At 37.7% G+C, this 22855-nt stretch overlaps 2 protein-coding genes across 2 annotated transcripts in view; one reads left to right on the top strand and one right to left on the bottom strand.

Moving 5' to 3' along the window:
• The window catches only part of TFEC (transcription factor EC), a 577457-nt gene that overhangs the window by 300405 nt on the left and 254197 nt on the right, over positions 1–22855 (bottom strand). Inside the window, exon 3 of the mRNA XM_043872397.1 lies at positions 15893–15945. The gene's annotated coding sequence lies outside the window, so the exon portion shown is untranslated. The remainder of the gene's footprint in view (positions 1–15892; positions 15946–22855) is intronic.
• Positions 1–22855, top strand: part of TES (testin LIM domain protein) — a 53079-nt gene that overhangs the window by 27043 nt on the left and 3181 nt on the right. The window contains exons 2-6 of the mRNA XM_043872395.1: positions 882–967; positions 13763–14015; positions 15003–15338; positions 16300–16515; positions 16918–17076. Of these exons, the coding sequence (XP_043728330.1) occupies positions 882–967; positions 13763–14015; positions 15003–15338; positions 16300–16515; positions 16918–17076 (1050 nt within the window). The remainder of the gene's footprint in view (positions 1–881; positions 968–13762; positions 14016–15002; positions 15339–16299; positions 16516–16917; positions 17077–22855) is intronic.

The following is a 22855-nucleotide window of genomic DNA, read 5'->3' as shown; positions in this document are numbered from 1 at the left end:
CTGGTGTCCTTCGCTCATCTGCACCCCTCCTCTTTTGCTTATTAAGTCATGTCTCAGCAGTTCCTGAGAATTACTGTTAATACGGTAGAAGGAAAAAAATGGTTTGCTATATAAGGGCAATAGTACAATCCCTGCACTCCTATCTAGGTCATAAGAGCACAGACCTTGGAATCAGACTTGGAGTCAGATCTCCTGTACACCATTTATTAACACTTTGATCTTAAGTAAGTTCTGTGGCCTCTCAGAGTTTCAGTTGTCATCTCTTAAGATGGAGAATAGAATTGCCTACTTTATAAGTATTTTATGAGGTTCTGTAAAATTTCAGTGAGATAAGTGCTCATCTCTATCCCTGTCGTTCAGTGTGTTTGTTGTTGCTATTATGGTTATTATATTTATAAAAAATAAAATAGTAATATTAAATTGATATTTAATTAAATAATTAAAATAATATTTCCCCAAATTGTTTGCATATTCCTTGTTTGCCAAAAAATAATGTCATTTGGGGCCAGACTTGCTTTCCAAGCTCTGGCTCCTCTGACTGTTCCCTGTACCTATTATATATATAGGGCATGTAGTGGCCAAAAAGATAAATTCATGACTTTTTGTGACTTTTGCAATATGTGTAGTCTTCTATACAGTTGTATTCTAATGCTTTTTTGTTCATGAAAAAGCAATAAATACAGGGTATGTTGTGTATGCACTTGGAATCGCCATATAGCATACCTGGGTGTCATCACTGACTAAACAATGTGATACTCATAAAAGATTTGTTTGAAAGTTATATCCAGAGGAGTGGTAAATGGAATTAAAGTTGTAGTCTATTGATTTTTTTAAAGATTTTCTAAAAACATAATAAATCTATGTTGTTTTCTCTTGAACAGATGGGTCTAGGTCATGAGCAAGGATTTGGAGCCCCCTGTTTAAAATGCAAAGAAAAATGTGAGGGATTCGAACTGCACTTCTGGAGGTAATGTTTTAAAAACTGAAACCACATTAGTAATTTCTACTTTTTGGCGCTGCTTCCTCAGACACTGGAGACTGCTTACAAGTTATCCAGCCTGGTTGCTAAGTTGTGATCTATTGTATTCTTTTCTAAGAAATAAATAAGAAATAAAGATATTCTGACTTCCTATCATTATTTGAGCTTATTGGGCTATAGTCACTGTATTTATTTGCTTGATTTATTTGCTAGTTTTCAGTTTTCCTGTGAGACTAAAATATTGAATATGTCTCTTGTCTGAGTGGCAAATAAGTTTATGGTAATCCTGAAGGACTATTTATTAATTTAATTGTTATTCTTTTATTAAGAATGGACAACTATTCTTTTATTAAAATGGACAACTATGCACATCTCATCTGTATATTTGTGATTAAACAATAAATACAATGAGTTGAGCATTCATGTCCTAGTTGTCAGGAAATGGACTTGAATCTAGTTGTTTTGTTTTGTTTTGTTTTTTTCAAAATTTTCAGCTGTAAATTTACTACTGAAAACCTTTGAGAAGCTTGAGTTTAAAAAAATGATAATCCATTGCCATTGTCTTGATTTGAATCAAGTGCCTACATATGGAAGACAAATGTTAGTGGATCAAAAATGTGAATTTTTTATAGCTCTTATTTGCATGTTTCTTTTAAAATCATTATTCTATGTCATATAAACCTAAAACTGGTATTTTAAATCCATTCTTTTAAAGAACATAAATGTCGTTCATCAGTGGCTGCCAAGACCATAACGATAGTTAGTAAGTGTTCAAAGTTAGAATTAGCACATTATTGCTAGAAGAAAAAGATTAAAGTGATCAGCCGTACATCATTAGGATGGCAGCTGACTGTTAGAATGAATCTCATTTGAGGACCGCTCTTGCACTGCATATTTCCATAGGAAACACTGTCGAATAAAAAATGTCATTGGCTCTGGGGTTGTATACACTATAAGCTAAAGAAGAATGTAAAATAAAATTTGGGATATTAAGTTTCCTTAAAAGCTCATTTACATAATAAGTTTTAGGAAACAAGGACAGTTTTAAATAGTGAAGGCAAAGGAAACCTTAGCCCTCCCCCAAATGATGATACAGTTCTTTATGTGTAAGGAGCTAAAATGGTCCAGGGAATTTTAAAATTACAAGACTTTACTGGATCTTCTTTGTGCTACCTCTCCAAGGGACATAGCAGTTTGTGAATATGTCTGTAATATTTTGGCAAGGTAAAGTCACCAGACACAAAATAGTTGTCATGCGTTAGAATATTTCAGCTCCTAAGGAGAGCACAGCTCTTTGTACTCAGTGGGTTTTGTGGAGAGCTGCACTGCCCTCTGCTGGACACAGTTCTTGCTTTGCAGTCTCAAGTCATGCTCTTTTTAGTTGGACTATACATTTGCCAAAACTGCTAATGAGATTTTTATTTAAAGCTCTTTCCTCAGTGATGGTGTCTTTTCTCTAAAGCAGGTTAGTTTATAGTAGTTTTTATTTGTTCTATATTACTTTTATATTGTAGATAACTATCATCTGATTTTCAGATAAAAATATCAGATAAGAGCAGATCTGGATGACATGAAAGTCACTTTATTCATTATCATTTTTTCATGTAGTCTCATCTCCTGACCTCAGTATTATCTGAGAATCTGTTAAGAACCATAAAAGACTACATCTTCTAGTTACTAAACACAGTGTTATGTATGTGATGTAAGCTGACGCAGTCATGGTACATCATTTCCTTGTTTGCACTGATTGGTCCATTTATCCATTTATGGGCACTTGACAAAAGTCAGATCAGTTGAAACTCTTCCTAGAGGTGGTAGTTGTTGAATAATTTTACCCTCTAGGGACCTGCAAACTTCTTGTGTTTCTGATTGCCTCAGGTTGCTTATAAGAAACCATATGCAAGTAAAAAGAAACAAACTCTGGCTACTGCCTAGTAGTATTTTCATTAGCATGTTGCTGCCTGATCTCCCAGGGTCTCAGAACTCAGGCTGAGTTATTTGCTGTTCTACACACATTCACCAAGCATCTGTTATGATTTAGGTATTTTGTCATGTGCTAACTCCAATACTTTGGCCACCTGATGCGAAGAGCTGACTCATTTGAAAAGACCCTGGTGCTTTGAGGGCACGAGGAGAAGGGGACGACAGAGGATGAGATGGTTGGATAGCGTCACCGACTCAATGGACATGGGTTTAGGTGGACTTCGGGAGTTGGTGATGGACAGGGAGGCCTGCAGTGCTGTGGTTCATGGGGTTGCAAAGAGTCGGACACGACTGAGCGACCAAACTGAACTGAAGAAAGATAAAGTCCCTGATCTTACCCAAAGTGTGGATATTCCTATGATTTACTAGTTTCTCTATGTTCCTTAGAGTATTTGAGAAGTTATTTATCCCCCATAATACAGTTTTTTCCCCCTACATTTTCCCTTACATAGTCTGCACAAATGATATTGGTTTCTTTATGCTGTTGGGTAGCTGCTCAACCCTCAGATCATGGCTTAAATGTTACCTCTTCAGATAGGTTTTTTGTTTTCTCTTATTTCCCCATTTATGTGGATTTATTCTGTTGCTGCTCTATCTTAATGTACCATGTTGCTTTCCTTCCTGATACACATTGTTCTAGGGCTTCCAAGCTGGCTCAGTGGTCAAGAATTCACCTACCAATCTAGGAGACACAAGAGATGCGGGTCCAATCTCTGAGTCGGGAAGCTCCTGGAGTAGAAAATGGCAACCCACTCCAGCATTCTTGCCTGGAGAATCCCATGGACAGAGGAGCCTGGTGGGCTACAGTCCATGGGGTCACAGAGTCAGATACAACTGAGCACGCATACATGTTCACACATATTCATAAAAGACTAGGGCTTTGCCACAGCTTCCGGTCTAACTTGGATTTATATAGGCTGTACAAATGGTGTTATTTAGTAGTTCTGTCTTCTTCCTGGCATGAGTCCAGACACATTTCTCAGAATTTTTGATAATTCCTTGACCTTTTCACCGCAGCTGGAAAGCTTGAGGGTGTCTTTGACCTCCAGATGAGCCATTTTCAGTACAGTCTTTGAAGACTTTTACAGACTTTCTAAGGCTGGTTGTCCTGAGTGTAACAAAGATTCCAGATTTGGTCCAGGGCCCCAGAACTGCTGTGATTGAAGTGGACATGGGGTCTCAAGTTCCTGCCCACTTAACCTCCTCCTCCATCTTCATGGTGACCCTTGACTTCTAAGACCCTTAGGGCTTCTTGGAGCACATTGTGAAAATCAGAGCCTAGTTATTCTTCGCTTTTATCAGTCTGACCTTCTATGTAGCCACAAGAATGGTCTTTTGAAAATGGATGCTATTGTGTACTTACCAATAGCTTAAGAATCTTAATGCTTTCCTACTGGACTTGATCCTTTGAACAAAGTCTTTGGCTCTGATCTCAGAATCTGTCCTCTGCTTACTCTTCCAACCTTCCTTCCATTTCAAGTACCCTGTGCTTCAATTACTTAGACACATGCTGTTTCCTAAAATGTCTGTGCCTTATCTCATGTTCCCTTTGCCTGGAAAAACCCTGCATGGTCAAACTAAAAAGAAATCTCACCACATGGAAACAAAAAGTCCTTCCTGTTCTCTTCAAGTCTTGGCCCAGGCAAGAGAAGTCTCTTGTATCTGAGAAGTCGTCTTTGCTCCCTGTATTAGTCAGCTCAGCTTCTGTAGTAAAATACCATAGACTGATTTCTTAATAGCAGAAATGTATTGTCTTACATTTCTGGAGGCTAAAAGCCCAAGACTAAAACATGAGCGTGGTTGGGTTCTGGTGAGGAACCACTTCCTGGTTTGTAGATGGCCACCTCTGGCCGTATCCTCACATGCCCTTTTCTCTGTGTGTACATGCAGAGAGAGAAGGTCTCTCTCCTCTTATTATATGGCCACCGATCCTATCTGATTAGAACTCCACCCTTATGATCTCATTTCAAGTTTACCTCCTAAAAGCTCTCCCAGTACAGTCACATTAGGGGTTAGAGCTTCAACATATGAATTGGGAGAGAGACTCTCTTCATTCCATAGCACCCTCTTTTCCTGGTCCACACACACCCAAGTAAAGTAAATCATTTTCCCCTTTAGCACCTTGTACACATGTAGAAAGCTAGGAAATAAATGCTCAAATTTCATTTTCTTCATCGTTCGGACCTCCTGCTGGGGCTCTCCATTGGTGGGGCGAGGTAGCCCATTGCGGCAGTCCTTAAGGGTCTGCCTGCTGAGGCCCTGCACAGGGTACTGTGCAGAGTGGGTCTGGAGGGTGAGTGGGAGAGATCCAGCAGACACCACTGCCTGTTCAGAGTGTGTCTCAAAGGTTGTAAAAAGCTGAAAACAAACTCTTACACATACGAACGTTTATAGAGTGGGATTCATAAGTTGGCTAGCCAAAGCTCATTTTATAGATCGAACTAAAACCCAAAGGAGTTTTTAAAAAAAAGACTTATTTGAGCCTGTTGGTTCTTAGTAAGAAATATATGAACATCTTCTTTGTCGCACACCAATAAACACTTGTCTGTTGCTCCATAACAAATTACTATAAATTTAGCAGGTTAAAACAATAACTGGATGTTAATTAACTCAACATCCATTTGCGCTTTAGGTCAGAAGTCTGGGCTGCTTAGCTGGATTCTCTGCTTAGGCTCCTAAAAGGCTGAAATCAGGGTGTTGGCCAGGTTGAGCTCTAAGAATCTGCCTCCAGGCTCACTCCTTAGGTAGGTAGAATTTATTTCTCTGTGATTGTAGGTCTGAGGTCCCTGTTTCCTTGCTGGCTATTAGCCAGGGGCTACTCTCAGCCTCTGGAAGGCACTCACATGGCAACCTCCAAGCCAATATAGTTGGCTTAGAATCCTTTCTGCACCTCTGATCTCTTCAAATTCCTCTTACACTCCCAGCCAGGGAACTTATTATTTTTTAAGGGCTCTTGTGATTAGATTTGACACACCTGGATAATCTCTCCTTTTCCATATAAAGTAAATAAGAGGAATAATACCAAGGTGAAGGTCATAGGGACTGTCTTAAAATTCTGCTTATCACAGCACTTTTTTTACTTGATTGTACCTAATCCTCATAATACCTTTTGAGATAAGTGGTAGTATTCCTTTTTTATATTTGAGAAGTCAAAGACTTAAGGAAAGTTAAATAACTTACTAAGGCATGGCTTATAGATGGCAGAGCTGGAATTTGGACCCAAAGCCTACCAAAACCTTCCTATCACCACCTTTCTATAGGACATAAGAAAATCTTGAACCCACGTTCCTCTGCCAGTGAACTGTGGGCTGCACCAGCTGTGCGCCCTACCAGGGTGGCACTTCTGCAGCAAAGACATGGTTGTGACAAAAATGTTGTAACTGCGAGCTCTCCTTTTTTCCAGTGTACCAGTAATTACAAACCTAGAGGAAAATAAAAGGTTGAGGATACCTGATATTAATACTTATATAAAAACTACTATCTTCTGGGCACACTTTTAAGTAACATTTAGAAGTAACAAATATTTATGAAATGCAAGACAGAAACCCAGGATATCAAGTTTATAGCCAATTATTCATTTCATATTGAAAGTAATATCATTGGAACCAAAGATCATTTATTATATAAGTAATAAAATAATAAAATTATTATTTTATCTAATCCTCGATAAATCATTTCAATAAAACAGTTGCATTTCACAAGAAAACTGTTATTTGAATGAATATAGCATACATCTGTCCAGAGAATTTCTGATTGGGTTAGAGCTGTCTGAAAACTGAAAATTCCCCACCATAAATGGATTAATGCTTGTGTTGAATTCTATAACAGAGGCCCTCTCTTAAGTCCATATATGTATATCCCTGTTGTAAAAGGGCAGCTTCCAACCCTTTTAAATTATTCGTTTATAGCAGTGTCATGACCATTCCGTTAAATCACTATGACTGCTGGCGGTATGTCAGAGCACTCCAGTTGCTACTACTTGCCTTGGAAAAATAATAATTTTTACAAATAGTACTACAAAAATAACTTCTCTTTTGAGAAGCTATGAGGGATAGTTTCTTGACTGCTTTCAGCTTGAAACTATAAATCTATCTACTTTTCTGAGGCAGTGCTTTTGGTAAGTTTTGTACTCTCTTGAACATAACTCAAGAACTCTGAAGTTGTGATATAAAATTGTGAGTATGCAGTTCTGCTTTGTCATGCATATTAATCTTTGCATGTGTGTGTGTTAACAGGTTTAAACTTTTAGGATGAATAGCCCTCCTCACCCTACACCATAGAGCTTCCCAGTCTACCAGTCTACCCTCACATCTTTTTTAGAAAGTCATATAAAAAAGACAGTTTTGAACTAACTTAATTCAGAGTCTCCCCCACATTTCCCCTTCACACAACTTTAATTAACCTCCCATGGAAAATTTGGGCAGAAATGCTATAGGGCAGTTTAGAAGATTTAGAGATAGGACAGCTGTGCTAAGTATGGGAGCTGATTTATAAACTTCCCTCAAACGAATAACTCAAATAAATTTAATAAAAATAAACTTTTTAAGCCTTACACATATCATCAAAAGTTATGTGTGAATCATCTGAAGAAACATACTGTAAAAACCTTACAAACATAGCCCCTTGCACATGGATACTCTGCTCACCTATGCCGTTTTCATTTTATTTCAGGTTGGTCTAAAACCAATTTTTAAAAGTTCCTTGTTTTCTTAAATGTCCTACTCATCCTCAAACTTTCTCTTAGATAAAAAATAACAGTATCTCTCTCTTCCCTAATTTCTCAACAAAATTTTCTGTTTAATAAATTTATTGACTATTTTCCAAATGACTTGAAATTTCCTAAAAGATATTTCTAAAAATTAAAATAATAATAATTTAAATATGGGAGGTTACAGTGTAAAACACTGTAGACTAAAACCCCCCAAAAACATTTTTTAAAACCTAGATAAGCAGTGGATAGTGCACATTTCCACAAGGATAGCTCTTGGCACCTGGCCCAGATTTTATGGGTTTCTTTCTTGCCTAGTGGTTTGTAGCTGTCCCTTTTTATTGCAGAAATGGAGCTCTGGGTTTAGGAGTCTGGAAGGAATGTGGTCGTTCCAGCTACTTCATTGATGACAACTCTCTGGCTAAAAGAATCATCCTACCCTTCTTGAGTCACATTCTTGCCAGTTCTGTTATTTCAGTTCACAGTGTTGGAGTAAGGATGCAGATGAGGCTTATAGTATATTGGGATTTTAAAAACGATCATGAATCAATCATAGGTTTTCCCCACTTAGGAAACCGTTAATCAGGCATAGGCTGACTCCTTTAGCTACTACTTCTTCCCTCATCACTGTGCTATCAGTGTGGTGTCTTAACCTGAATTTACTTGCTTAATAAAGTTATATTGGATAGGTAAACAGGTAGACAGGGAATATAGATTTTCTCAGAATGTAAATCTTCTAAGAATAGCCAAGACTAATAATAAGAAGTATAGAGACGGCTAGTATGTCATTGGTTAATATACTTGTTTTATATAACATTTTCATAGTAAATATAATTTATTTAGCCGTGCTACAGCTTGTCACAGTATAGTTCATGCTTTAGAAAGTCCACAGGCTTTGTTTCACTTACTCTTTTACTATTAATCTTTCAGATTTTAGAATCTTACTCTATTTCATGGCATACATGTTTTACTGGTGTACACCTGGATAATAAACATTTTTAAAGGAACTCCAATATTTATCAATATCCTTGTTACTTCCTTCTTTAGTCAGTCACTTTGCTAATACCAGGATGCATGCCATAGTTCACAGCCATATAAGGAACTATTTATTTATATAAGAACTAAATTCCCAGCCCACCTCTTTGCCTTCAGGAAGGTGTCATTTTAAACTTGATCCAAAAGCACTGTGATAGTTTTATGAATAATTATATTGTTTTTGTTAACTGAAGAACAAGAATGAAGAACATACTGTAGTAGGATAGTATGCTCCTTTCCAGTAGATGGAAGTATGAGATAACCAGTTGTAAGAGTCTTTTATAGCTGAACCAGAATATCCAAACTATTCAGCGAGTTATTACCAAATAAAGAATTCTGACCAATGTGTACACAAGAGAAGTATTTTGCCTCCCTACTCCACATCTCTTGACACACTTTTTCTCTCTTTCTGGGACTGTATAAGTCCAATGTAATATTTTCAGTTTGCATATCTCACTTTAAGAAAAACAGAACATAAAAATACATAATTATTTAATAATTTGTTATTTGGCAAAGTGTTTAGTTTGGGGTTTTTTTTTTGTAATTTTCTGATGTAGAGAAATCCAATGAGTTATATTAATTTTAAATATGTAAAATTTAATAAGCTTTTAATGATGCTAATACATTTTTATATTATTGGTTCGAGCATGTGTAATTAACCGTTTAGTTTCTCCCTTTCTGATGAATCCTTACCAATTGTATTTCTTTGAACTTTCTTATTGCTCTGATTAGTATCCAAGGAAAAATGAATGAAGTGGCAATGGCAAGGCTGCTTTCTTGCTTCAGATCCTAAAATGAATGCACTAAGTATGATGGATGCTGAGTGCTTATGGACTTTTTTCCCCCAGAAACCCTTTCTAAAATCCTAATTCCTTTCTACAACTAAAATTACTTTAAATGTAATCAGAAGAAATGTTGATATGTATTGAATGTTTTCTGTATCCGATGAGAAGCAAACCTTTATTAGTTTCTGTTATTGTCTTTATTTTCCTTTTTACTTTAGGTTTTGTCTGAATATTTCCTAACCTCCTGAGTTAAACACTTAGCTTATTAATTTTTATTCTTCTTTATAATTTGAGCATACTTTAACTATAATTTTCCTCATCATCCCTTTAGTTGTGTTTTATAAGTTTCAGGAAGTAATAGTTTTGCTTGCTTTGTTCCTAAAATATTTTTTGTTTTAATTTATATTGTAATTCTTTTCTTTCAACATTTAATTTTTTAAGTCTTTTTTAAAAAGTACTTTGTAATGTTTTTGGTGATGATTTCTAACATAACTGCATTCTGTTCAGCTTATCTGGTTGATGATCTGTCCTTGAGACTTGTTCAATGGCATAGTAGATGTTCGGTTTTTCAAAATGTTTCAAATAGCTGTAAAAAGAATGTATATTCTCCAGTCAATGGATATAATGCTTTCACATGTCTCTTAGGTCAGGCTTGATAATTGTGTTATTCACATCTTTATCTCTGATTTTTTTAGATCTCACCATAATGATGGATTTGTCCATTTGCTTCTTATAGTTCTGTTACTTTTGCTTATATATGTTGATGTTAGGTTATTAGGTTGTATTAAGTTAATTGTTATAGCAGAGAAGTGTTTTTAAATATTTGTTACTGTGAAGTGACTCTGATACTCATTAAGGGAAAAAGCCTTAATTGTATGACATTTGGGCTTCCCTAATATCATGGCTCAGTTGGTCAAGAATCCGCCTGCCATGTGGGAGACCTGAGTTCAATCCCTGGGTTGGAATGATCTCCTATAGAAGGGAAAGGCTACCCACTCCAGTATTCTGACCTGGAGAATTCCATGGACTTAGTCCATGGGGCCACAAAGAGTCAGACTCTACTGAGCGACTTTCACTTTGAATATACGGAACAACGTTTTGCTGGTATTTGCCGGGTTTATCTTTTTGTGTTGTCATACTTTTCATCCTTTCTATGTGGTTAAAATATGAGTGAAGTAAGCCAGAAAGATAAAGACCAATACAGTATACTAACGCATATATATGGAATTTAGAAAGATGGTAACGATAACCTTATATGCAAAACAGAAAAAGAGACACAGATGTACAGAACAGACTTTTGGACTCTGTGGGAGAAGGCGAGGGTGGGATGTTTTGAGAGAACAGCATCGAAACATGTATATTATCAAGGGTGAAACAGATCACCAGTCCAGGTTGGATGCATGAGACAAGTGCTAAGGGCTGGTGCACTGGGAAGACCCAGAGGGATGGGATGGAGAGGGAGGCGGGAGGGGGGATCGGGATGGGGAATACATGTAAATCCATGGCTGATTCATGTCAATGTATGGCAAAAACCACTACAATGTTATAAAGTAATTAGCCTCCAACTAATAAAAATAAATGGAAAAAATAAATAAAATTTTCAAAAAAAACCACTTAAAAAAAAGGTGTTTCTTAAACAGCGTATAGTGTAACTAACTTGTTATATTATCCTTCTGAAAGCCTTCATCTTTTAACTGGAGAAATGAGTCCATTTATTGTGACTGTTGATATGCTTGGGTTATATCAGCCATCTAATTTGTGCTTTCTACGTGTCCTAAGTTCCCAAGTTCATTTTTCTCCGATCTTGTTTGACTAATTACATTTTCATACTTTCATCCCTTTTTGTAATAGTTAGAAATTCCATTTCTTTCTTTTAGTTATCTAGATATTTTAACATGCATAGTTAACAACATCCAATGTTAATCTATATCTTCAGTCTCTTCCTGAACAGTGTAAGGATATTAAAATGTTTTTTTTAACTCTCAGATTTCTCCCTCTAACTTATATGCTGTCATTGTCGTGAATTTTAGTTCCAGCTTATAGTTTTAATCCCACAAAGTCTTCCTGCTCTCTCTTTTCCTCTGTCATCTTCGCCAGCTGCTGCTTCTATACCAGGCTCCCTTCTGAGCCCTCACCTCCCGCCGCTCTTCCCCCAGGAGGCGAAAGTGCTCTGTTCCACTTATTCCCTGACTTCTGAATTTATATTTTCCACCAGGCTACAGTTTCTAATAATAGATCTATATATCCTGTAACCTACTTGATATCTTTACCCTATTTTATAGGCATTTCAAATTTATTATTTCAGTTTGGATAGATTTTGCCAATGTTTTCATCCCATACCTCAGTTCTTTTTGCTTATTCTTATTTTGCTTTTATGATCTAATAAAGCACATTCCTTTTACCATCTTACTCATCCTAGAAACCTGGTTCATTTTTTAACTGATTCTGTCTTCCCTTCATCACTGTATTCACAAGGCTTAATTCATTCCACATTATTTGTTTAGTCACTCAGTCTTGTCCAACTCTTTGTGCCCCATGGACTGTAGCCTGCCAGGTTCCTCTGTCCACGGGTTTCCCAGGCAAGAATACTAGAGTTGGTTGTCATTTCCTTCTCCACGGGTTCTTCATGACCCAGAGATCCAACCCAGGTTTCCTAAGAGTCTCCTGCATTGCAGGCAGATTGTTTTACCACTGATCCACAAGGGAAGTCCAGTTCACATTAAGGATATCTTAAATTTGTTCCTTTCTTTTTATCTCCACTATCAGATACTTCAGTGCAAGCTATTACACATCTTACCCAGGCCAAAACAACCATCCAAGATGTAAATTCCACTTTTGAAATAACAGTAGAATCCCTGTTCCTTAGGACCTTGCAGACTGGATGCACCATTGACATGTTAACTGGTCTTCCTGCTTTAAGTTACATCTATCCCAAAGTCATTCTCCGCATGGCAGGTATTATAGTTTTTGAAAATGATAGATCTAATCATGTTATTCATTGACTTAAAAGCCTTCAGTGCCTCCTGATTGCTCTTACAATGAAAGCCAGACTTTTTAATATGCCTTAGAAGTAGTCCCTGCATGATCTCAGACTTGCCTACCTTTGCAGCCTTGTCACTACCCAATTTACTTAGCTCACTGTAGTCATACATACCAGACTTCTCTGATCACAGGGCCTAAGGGCGCAGTCTCCTAATACAGGACGACCACACATACTCTTTCTACCCAAAATGTCTGGAGGCTTTTCTTCTCCTGTCTTTACCTCTTCTCAAACACACACACACGAAGTTCACATTCATTTTACACATCCTTCAGATATCAACCTAAATTAGGAGTAATGTTCTTATGGAGTCCTTTGCTCACCAGTTCCAAGTCAAAATTATATCCTCTCAAAGTATTCTGTGATTATCACAAATGCAGTTATAGGTATATGTATGTGTGTGTGTGTGTCTGTGTGTATATTTGTTTAATGTCTGTCTCCTCACCAGGTGGTAAGCATAAGTTCTAGACTGTCAGAGACTGGGCCTAATTATTTTCATCATTATGTCCTAGTGTCAGGTACATTGCTTGGCACGTGGACACTCATATATTTTGCATGAATGAAAGATTACATCCCATACCAGATTGGGGAAGGGAGACCGTGTCTTTCAACTATAAGAAGGGAAGAGACTTTATCTGTCTTTTATACATAAGGGAGCACAGGTTAGGTGGTCACTAAATGTTTTGAAGAAATAAAAGAAGGGGAAAGGAAGAAAAGGAAATGGAACATGAGAAAAGAGAGAAAAGGAAATTGGAAAGGGGACAGGAAAGAAAATGAAAAAAACTAAACATAAATCTTGGGTTACCGTCCTTGATGAGAAAAGTTATATCAACTTCTTTATCTCTCACTTAGGGGAAAAAAATGGATAATGGCTGCTATCATGCCATAAAATATGAAAATGCTTGCTGTGATAATTTTTGGTGATTTTGTTTTATTTACATATCTGGTTGAGAGAATGAGGAATATCACATGGGGTTACCCTCAGCCATACCCCCTTGAGCATGCACTTTCTAATCAAAACTTTTTTCAAAGTCTTATAAAGCAAAGATGCATTTTTATGTTTCCTTACTTAAACTTATGGATAGCTACTTGTAATCCCCTCCTCCCTACCCATCGTAAGACTTGACTTTGCGTACCATAATAAGGAATATTTGTAAAAATATAGTATGAACTATATTTGTATGATTGATTAAATATAATTAATCATTGCCTGCTTATCTCCAAAATTATAGAAAAATATGTCGTAACTGCAAGTGTGGCCAAGAAGAGCATGATGTCCTCTTGAGCAATGAGGAGGATCGAAAAGTGGGGAAGCTTTTTGAAGACACCAAGTACACCACCCTGATTGCGAAGCTGAAATCGGACGGGATTCCCATGTATAAACGCAATGTTATGATACTGACCAGTCCAGTTGCTGCCAAGAAGAATGTCTCCATCAATACAGTTACCTACGAATGGGCTCCTCCTGTCCAGAATCAGGCATTGGTAAATAATGAGGGGGAGGGAAGCCCCTTTATTAAAGTTCCTAGGCTACTTATTTAGGGCAGTTCCTTTAGTGACCTAACTGACCTCAGGTCTGTTATTTTTCTAGGGTTCCCATTACCTTGACTTCCAACTCCTATTGGATTTTTAGAAGTAAGATTAGATATCTCATAGAATTTTTCTCACTACTAGAAAATCGGTGTTAACCTTTTCAAAGAAATGGCATGACATTTTCAGTAATTAAATGAAAAACATGTTTTGTATAAAGCTAGTAACTTCTTTGTTACTTTTGGGAAGATTTTTCTTAAGATGGTTAAAAAAATTGAAAGAAAAGAATTTCTTTCAATTTTTTGTAACTCAAAACGTGGTCAACACTATATTTCTTTTACTGTATAAGGCAAAAAAAAATGCAATTTTGTGTCAAGCTCCTTCCACTAAGATAATAACTAGATGAGACATTTGGAAGTCTTTTAAGACGGTTAGTTAAATCATGAGAATGAATCTTGTGATGTCATTTTCTTATAGAATAGTGATGACCCTTAGGCCATTCTGAACATGTGGCTTAAAAAATTGTTTTCTTTTGCAGTTACACAGTTGTATTTTTGTTTGTTTAGGGGGCTTTGTTTTTTCTTAAGAATTTTATTGGCGTATAGTTGATTTACAACGTTGTGTTAGTTTCAGGTGTATAGCAAAGTAATTTTAACACAAGCAAATATTAGTAACCTAAGTCTTTACAAACTGAAAAAAAAAAGCTTTACTTTCATGAAGAAAAAAAATGTGTTCGTTTTTACTGACTAAATCTATTGCACCATTTTAAATGTGTTTTTTAATGTATTAACATCTCAAGATAACTTGTATTATGAAGATCAATTGTTATTAGTGGATAAAACTGACTTCTTCAGTAATTTGATTCTAATGAGTATTACATAGTATCGTTTGTCTGATGGCCAAGGCATCTCCCAGTTAACACTGGTCTCCTTTGTGGTCTAGGCCAGGCAGTACATGCAAATGCTGCCCAAAGAGAAGCAGCCGGTGGCAGGCTCAGAGGGGGCACAGTACCGGAAGAAGCAGTTGGCAAAGCAACTCCCTGCCCACGACCAGGACCCTTCAAAATGCCACGAGTTGTCTCCCAAAGAGGTGAAGGAGATGGAGCAGTTTGTGAAGAAATACAAGAGCGAGGCCCTGGGCGTAGGAGATGTCAAGCTGCCCCGTGACATGAACACTCAAGGCCCCACCAGAATGTACATTCCTGGAGGGGACAGAAGCACCACAACAGCAGTAGGGGCCATGGAGGACAAATCAGCGGAACACAAAAGAGCCCAGTATGTAAGTAAAGCAGTCATGATGTTCGCCCCTTTGGTATATTTTACAGGTCCATTCCATTTCTTTGAATTGTGGGAGACTATTGGGGGAAAGTTGCATTCCTCTGTTTCCAGAAGGGAACAGATGAGGGAAGTAAATTGAATTATAATTTCAGTTTAGGCTTATTTTAGAGAATTATCATGTATCATGTTTGAAACCTTGGTCTAAAGCCAAGCTTTCTGATTATCTGTTTCCAAAGATAATTACAAGTGTTATGTATACACAGCAGTTAACATGGTGTCATGCTGGAATAAAACATACAATCTAGAATCTGTTTCTAAACATAATTTTGCTGTTAATTGTTATTCTCTTCCCATAAATAAGAACAATATATACTTAGGTTAATTCGGTTTTGCTCGTGAGAATGGGCATAAAATTCAAACTTAAATATGTGGATATATAGTCAATCATACTTTTAAAAAATGACTCCTAAGACAGGGAAATTGAAGTCATTTTTATGCCTTGAAAATAGAAAAAAATTGTGACACAGATGAACCAAAAATAAGAACTAAACTTACTGTAATATATTGCTTATAGATCCTGTTAGCACATCAACCAACCAGGCTTAGTCCTGTATTAAAACAGAAAAAAAAATGATACAGTAAGTTTTAAGGTAATCATTTTTGAGAGAACTACTTAAAACTGAGGTGCAAATTACTATTATTAGTCTTTTTCCATGAGCAACTTTGATTGAGTCAACAGTGCTCTGTTACACATTGGGTGCAAGAATTACATTTGGAGAACTGGAAAAAGCCAAGAGATTCCTTTTCACAAATACTAACACCGTACTGCCTATATGGACGAATTACTAATTTCAGTAGAAATTATTTCTCTTGGAAGTGGTTCCTCTGAGTTCCTACCAGAACTGTTGATGAGAAGTGCCGGTCTTGGGTGACTAGATTGTTTTGGCTGCTTTCCCTTTCAGTCCTGCTACTGCTGCAAACTGAGTATGAAGGAGGGAGACCCAGCCATCTATGCCGAAAGGGCCGGATACGATAAACTGTGGCACCCAGCTTGTTTCGTCTGCAGTGCCTGCCATGAGCTCCTGGTCGACATGATTTATTTCTGGAAGAGTGGCAGGCTGTACTGCGGCAGACACTACTGCGACAGTGAGAAACCCCGGTGCGCTGGCTGTGACGAGGTGCGTCCTCGCGGGCACCTGCGCAGGCGCCCTTCTGCATCTCCCTGTGGTCCCCTCCCCGTGCTAACCAGGCCTCCCTTAGCGAGAAGGCAGAAGGAATTAACCCAGCATCGTGTGCTTTATTTACATCCAAAGAAGTTGAATGAAAAAACGTTTCAGTCATTCTGAATGCCCATGTTAATTGTGTTGACAAATGAAGACTGTCCAGATACCTAAAACATTGATTTGAACTAAACCATGTAATCATCCAAGTTCAAGCTTTAGGTTATCTTCAGACTTCAAACCCCCAAAAGTAGATTGATGTTCCTTGTGGTTCTAAATCTGTTGTGTAAAGAACGTAGCTTGGTCATTTGAAGCAAAAAGGAAAAAACATGATTGATCTTATTTTTATTCTCTTCCTAGCTGATATTCAGTAATGAGTATACCCAGGCAGAAAACCAAAACTGGCATCTGAAACACTTCTGCTGCTTTGACTGTGACAACATCCTAGCCGGGGAAATATACGTGATGGTCAATGACAAGCCTGTGTGCAAACCCTGTTATGTGAAGAACCATGCTGTGGTAAGAGACATCCTGGGATTCGGTAGCCTTGACCTGCTTTATTTAAGTCTCTTACAAAGGAGAGACAGAAAGTACTACTCTCAAGTAGGAAACAGGCGAATTCTACCATAGGGTGTTAAAATCCAGGTAATTCAAAAACAGTACATGCGTTGACTAGGATGAACCACCTCAAGATTCTGTATGTGCAGTTTACACTATAAAGTGCTACTTGATAACCAAATCTCCACCAGAAAAATTCCTTAATGGGAGTAAGATTGATTCTCATCATACAGATCAGCTTTCACTTAAATTAAGGTTTTTAGAGACTGTTCATATGCCTTAGCTCTATTTGAATGTTTATGTTTCTGTTCATGTTACCAGATCACGCACTGTGGCTTTCTTTTTGCTATCTGGAGATTGTACAGTGCCCTTTCTTAAACCCTCACTGAATTAATATATATGTGAAACAAAATTTCAGAACAAAATTTGACTTGCATGTTTATTTGCATAAGCCAAACACTCAAATATTTAATGTGAAAGTATATATATATGTGTATATACACACACACAGACACACACATATATGTATATGTATAAAATCTACCATGCTTACACAGAGCTTCTATTGCGTGATGGCCCAGAGATAGATAAAGAGTAGATAAAGAGTTGACCACATATGTAAAGTTTATAATCCAGGAATATTAAAAGGATAGATGTTTACTTTATACGCAGGTAAATAAGTACTAAAGATCTCCCTGAACTATCAACTAGAGGAGACTCCTGGCTGAGGAGTATAATGACATACTTATATAGTTCTAGGAGTATGATATTATTAATATGAAAATAAGGTTAAGAAGTTTTGGTGTCAGTGCCAATTTTCAGCCTTTACCCATTGCCCTCAGATATAATCGATCAGCTCTCGTTTTCTATCAGCTCTGCCTCATCAGTGTATCTCAGGTTCTCACAGGCACAACTACTCCACTTCAGAGCTTTATTTTTTTGTCATTTTGACTATTATAGCGACCTCAAATTTGGCCTCCCCACTTCCATTCTTCTTGTTCAAAGCTACTTTCCATAATGATGGAAGATAATCTTTCTAAAACGCAGGTCTGATCATCAAGCCTTTACTTAATAGATCCAGCCCCTTCTTACCTGTCCAGCCACTTTTACTAGTTGTTCAGTCGTGTCCAACTCTGTGATCCTGTGGACTGCAGCAGGCCAGGCTACCCTACTAGTTACCTAACCCAAATCATACCATTTCCCAAGGGACCTGCATTTCGTAGTTTATACTGGTCTTTGTCTTCTGCTAACACTCATTCCTTTGTCTGATGTATCTTCCTGTTCTGTTTTTATTTATTTATTAATTTTTGGCTGTGCCTCGTGACTTGTGGGCTGTTAGTTCCCTGACCAGGGACTGAACCCGGGCCCCTGGCAGTAAAATCCCTAGGTCCTAACCACTGGGTTGCCAGAGCATCCCCTCTCTGTTTTACCTGATTATGCCTGCACACTCCTCCAGACTCAGTTCAAGCTTAACTTTTTCAGAACACCTTTCCTGATTCCCTGCCCACGTTGCACCCCTTCCTCTCTGGCTAGGCAGGATGTCTGTTCCCTTGGGGCTCTTTGCGTACTTGCCCACATGTGTGACTGTCAGTATCACTCATCTGTCTCCTCCACCAGACTGTAAATACCTGGAGCACAGAGCTTCCCTCTATTTCATACCCTCAGTGTTTGCACTTAGGAAATGTCTGAGTGACTGACTTGTGTTTTAACGTTTCTCATTTTCTTTGAGGGTCAACATGGACCCTCTGTATATCTGAGGATAAGATGTTGAATTACCATACAGTCTAATAGATTATTTAGCTTAAAAAAATGCTTCCCTGAATGTAGTTGCAACAGTTTCTCTAGAGAAGAGGATTACTATAATATGCACTTCACTGTATGATGTGTTACCTTGGCCTTAAGGACTAGAATGTAAACGCCATGAGGGCAGGGATTTTGTCTGCTTCTTTTCTGTTCTATTTTCAACACTAGAACACAGCAGACACTCATATTTATAGAATAAAGCTTTTAACAGACGAAGCTACTTTGTTATTATTGCAAGCTTCTCTCCATTACTTTGCAGTAGTTATTGGAGATGAATAACTACAGAGAGAATGCCAGAAACTCTAAATTATTTAGCTTTATAATATGGCATGATTTATTTTAGAAGGTGTACTTTCTCAATAAGATACACTTATTGCCACATGCTTAATACTAAAATGAATATTCATCACCTGAACAAAACTTAGGTGATAGCAGCATGCTAAAGGTTAGAAAAATTGGAAGATTGTCTAGTTCTGGGCATTGATCTGCTTAGATCTTTTAATTAAAAAAAAAAAAAAAGGAGTGAGAATATAATTATTTTTAGACCTGAAGCTAAAACCTCAACTCAAAAAAGGACTTTTCTGAAGGAAAAATTAACCTGGAAGGAGGAAAGTGGGAAATACACTTAGTTTGTCTCTGCATGGTTTCTGGAATTCCAGTCTCAAATGGCCACTCCAAGATTTCACATCTCTGAGATTTCACAGGCTCCTTCTGCTCGAGAGCAAGCATCATTATCAATTTTTAAATTTTATAATGTATATAGAAATAAGTAAAAGAAGTAGGAGGAATTGAAGGAAATAATAACATATTGGATTATTAGCAGTTTAATTAAGAATTCAGGATAAACAAATATCAAGCATAGTGTGGTGAATGAAGTCCATCAACTCCCTGACTGGTCCTGGAGGCTCCAGACCCTTAGTTGATTCCTGGGCAGCTTTCAGATTTATGAAGAATTAGGGATGTGGATCGGTAGTTTTTACTTGGGGACATGTCAGATTTGGGGATGAATGGCAATCAAATTATTAATAAACCTACATTTTTTGAAGTGCACAAACCCTATATTCTATGCTAGTTCAGTTCAGTTCAGTAACTCAGTCATGTCCAACTCTTTGCGACACCATACCGCAGCACACCAGGCCTCCCTGTTCATCATCAACTCCCGGAGTCTACCCAAACTCATGTCCATTGAGTCAGTGATGCCATCCAAACATCTCATCCTCTGTTGTCCCCTTCTTCTCCTTCCCTCAATCTTTCCCATCATCAGGGTCTTTTCAAATAAGTCATCTCTTCGCATCAGGTGGCCAAAGTATTGGAGCTTCAGCTTCAACATCAGTCTTTCCAATGAACACCCAAGACTGATCTTTAGGATGGACTGGTTGGATCTCCTTGCAGTCCAAGGGACTCTCAAGAGTCTTCTCCAACACCACAGTTCAAAAGCATCAATTCTTTGGCGCTCAGCTTTCTTTATAGTCCAGCTCTCACATCCATGCATGACTACTGGAAAAACCATAGCCTTGACTAGACGGACTTTTGTTGGCAAAGTAATGTCTCTGTTTTTTAATATGCTGTCTAGGTTGGTCATAACTTTCCTTCCAAGGAGTAAGCGTCTTTTAATTTCATGGCTGCAATCACTATCTGCACTGATTTGGGAGCCCCAAAAAATAAAGTCAGCCACGGTTCCCACTGTTTCCCCATCTATTTGCCATGAAGTGATGGGACCGGATGCCATGATTTTAGTTTTCTGAATGTTGAGCTATAAGGCAACTTTTTCACTCTCCTCTTTCACTTTCATCAAGAGGCTCTTTAGTTCTTCTTCACTTTCTGCCATAAAGGTGGTGTCATCTGCATATCTGAGGTTATTGATATTTCTCCTAGCAATCTTGATTCCAGCCTGTGCTTCCTCCAGCCCAGCATTTCTCATGATGTACTGTGCATATAAGTTAAATAAGCAGGGTGACAATATACAGCCTTGATGTACTCCTTTTCCTATTTGGAAGCAGTCTGTTGTTCCATGTCCAGTTCTAACTGTTGCTTCCTGACCAGCATACAGGTTTCTCAAGAGGCAGGTCAGGTGGTCTGGTATTCCCATCTCTTTCAGAATTTTCCACAGTTTATTGTGATCCACACAGTGAAAGGCTTTGACTTGAAAGCAGAAATAGATGTTTTTTTGGAACTCTCTTGCCTTTTCGATGATCCAGCGGATGTTGGCAATTTGATCTCTGGTTCCTCTGCCTTTTCTAAAACCAGCTTGAACATCTGGAAGTTCATGGTTCATGTATTGCTGAAGCCTGGCTTGAAGAATTTTGAGCATTACTTTACTAGTGTGTGAGATGAGTGTAATTGTGGGGTAATTTGAGCATTTTTTGGCATTGCCTTTCTTTGGGATTGGAATAAAAACTGTGGCCATGCTGAGTTTTCCAAATTTGCTGACGTAGCGAGTGCAGCACTTTCACAGCATCATCTTTCAGGATTTGAAATAGCTCCTGGAATTTCATCACCTCCACTAGCTTTGTTTGTAGTGATGCTTCCTAAGTCCCACTTGACTTCACATTCCAGGATGTCTGGCTCTAGGTGAGTGTGAGTGATCACACCATCGTGATTATCTGGGTCATGAAGATCTTTTTTGTATAGTTCTTCTGTGTATTCTTGCCACCTCTTCTTAATATCTTCTGTTTCTGTTAAGTCCATACCTTTTCCGTCCTTTATTGAGCCCATCTTTGCATGAAACGTTCCCTTGGTATCTCTAATTTCTTGAAGAGATCTCTAGTCTTTCCCATTCTGTTGTTTTCCTCTATTTCTTTGCATTGATCGCTGAGGAAGGCTTTCATATCTCTCCTTGCTATTAATTCTGCATTCAAATGGGAATATCTTTTCTTTTCTCCATTGCTTTTCACTTCTCTTCTTTTCACAGCTATTTGTAAGGCCTCCTCAGACAGCCATTTTGCTTTTTTGCATTTCTTTTTCTTGGGGATGGTCTTGATTCCTGTCTCCTGTACACTGTCACAAACCTCCATCCATAGTTCATCAGGCACTCTATCAGATCTAGTCCTTTAAATCTATTTCTCACTTCCACTGTATAGTCATAAGGGATTTGATTTAGGTCATATCTGAATGGTCTAGTGGTTTTTCCCACTTTCTTCAATTTAAGTCTGAATTTGGCAATAAGGAGTTCATGATCTGAGCTGCAGTCAACTCCTGGTCTTGTTTTTGCTGACTGTATAGAGCTTCTCCATCTTTGGCTGCAAAGAATGTAATCAATCTGATTTCGGTATTGACCATCTGGTGATGTCCATGTGTACAGTCTCCTTTTCCATTGTTGGAAGAGGGTGTTTGCTATGACCAGTGCTTTCTCTTGGCAGAACTCTATTAGCCTTTGCCCTGCTTCATTCTGTACTCCAAATTGTACTCCAAATTTGCCTGTTACTGCTATTTAGTATGTTAAATTTTTTTCCAAAGCAGTTTCCTTAATTGTACATAAACAGTATTTATCACTTTTAAAAAATTGCAGTGAAAATGTGAGTTTTGAAAGACTATAAAATGATCTAAAAATATTATTAAAGGGCTGAGATACAGAGGGTAGATCATGATCTAAAATCAGGGGAATAAAAAATTGAGTGTGAAAACAACAAAGGGCAACATTCTAAGTGAATTACAAAGCTATACAAAAGCCATTGCTTGCATGGTGCAGCTGTAGATTAGGAGTCATTGTAATCAAAAGTCATTTTTGTTGTATTCAGGATCGATCATTCAATGATCTCCCCTGCTTCTCAGGGAAGACTGGGTTGACATAAATTGTGAGATAAGGAGTTACAGTCTCTGTAATTAGAAACCTTGTAGTTATCTAAAAATATAGAAAATGTTACTATATTGCAGGTCTGAAATGGATATCTATACCAAGGCCTCACACCACATGTTAATTCAGTTCACCCAGTGAGTG

Source organism: Cervus elaphus, chromosome 18 (genome assembly GCF_910594005.1).
Source record: "Cervus elaphus chromosome 18, mCerEla1.1, whole genome shotgun sequence".
NCBI lineage: Eukaryota > Metazoa > Chordata > Mammalia > Artiodactyla > Cervidae > Cervus > Cervus elaphus.
The sequence above is the reverse complement of the archived record's forward strand: the minus strand, read 5'-3'. Positions and strand labels throughout refer to the sequence as shown.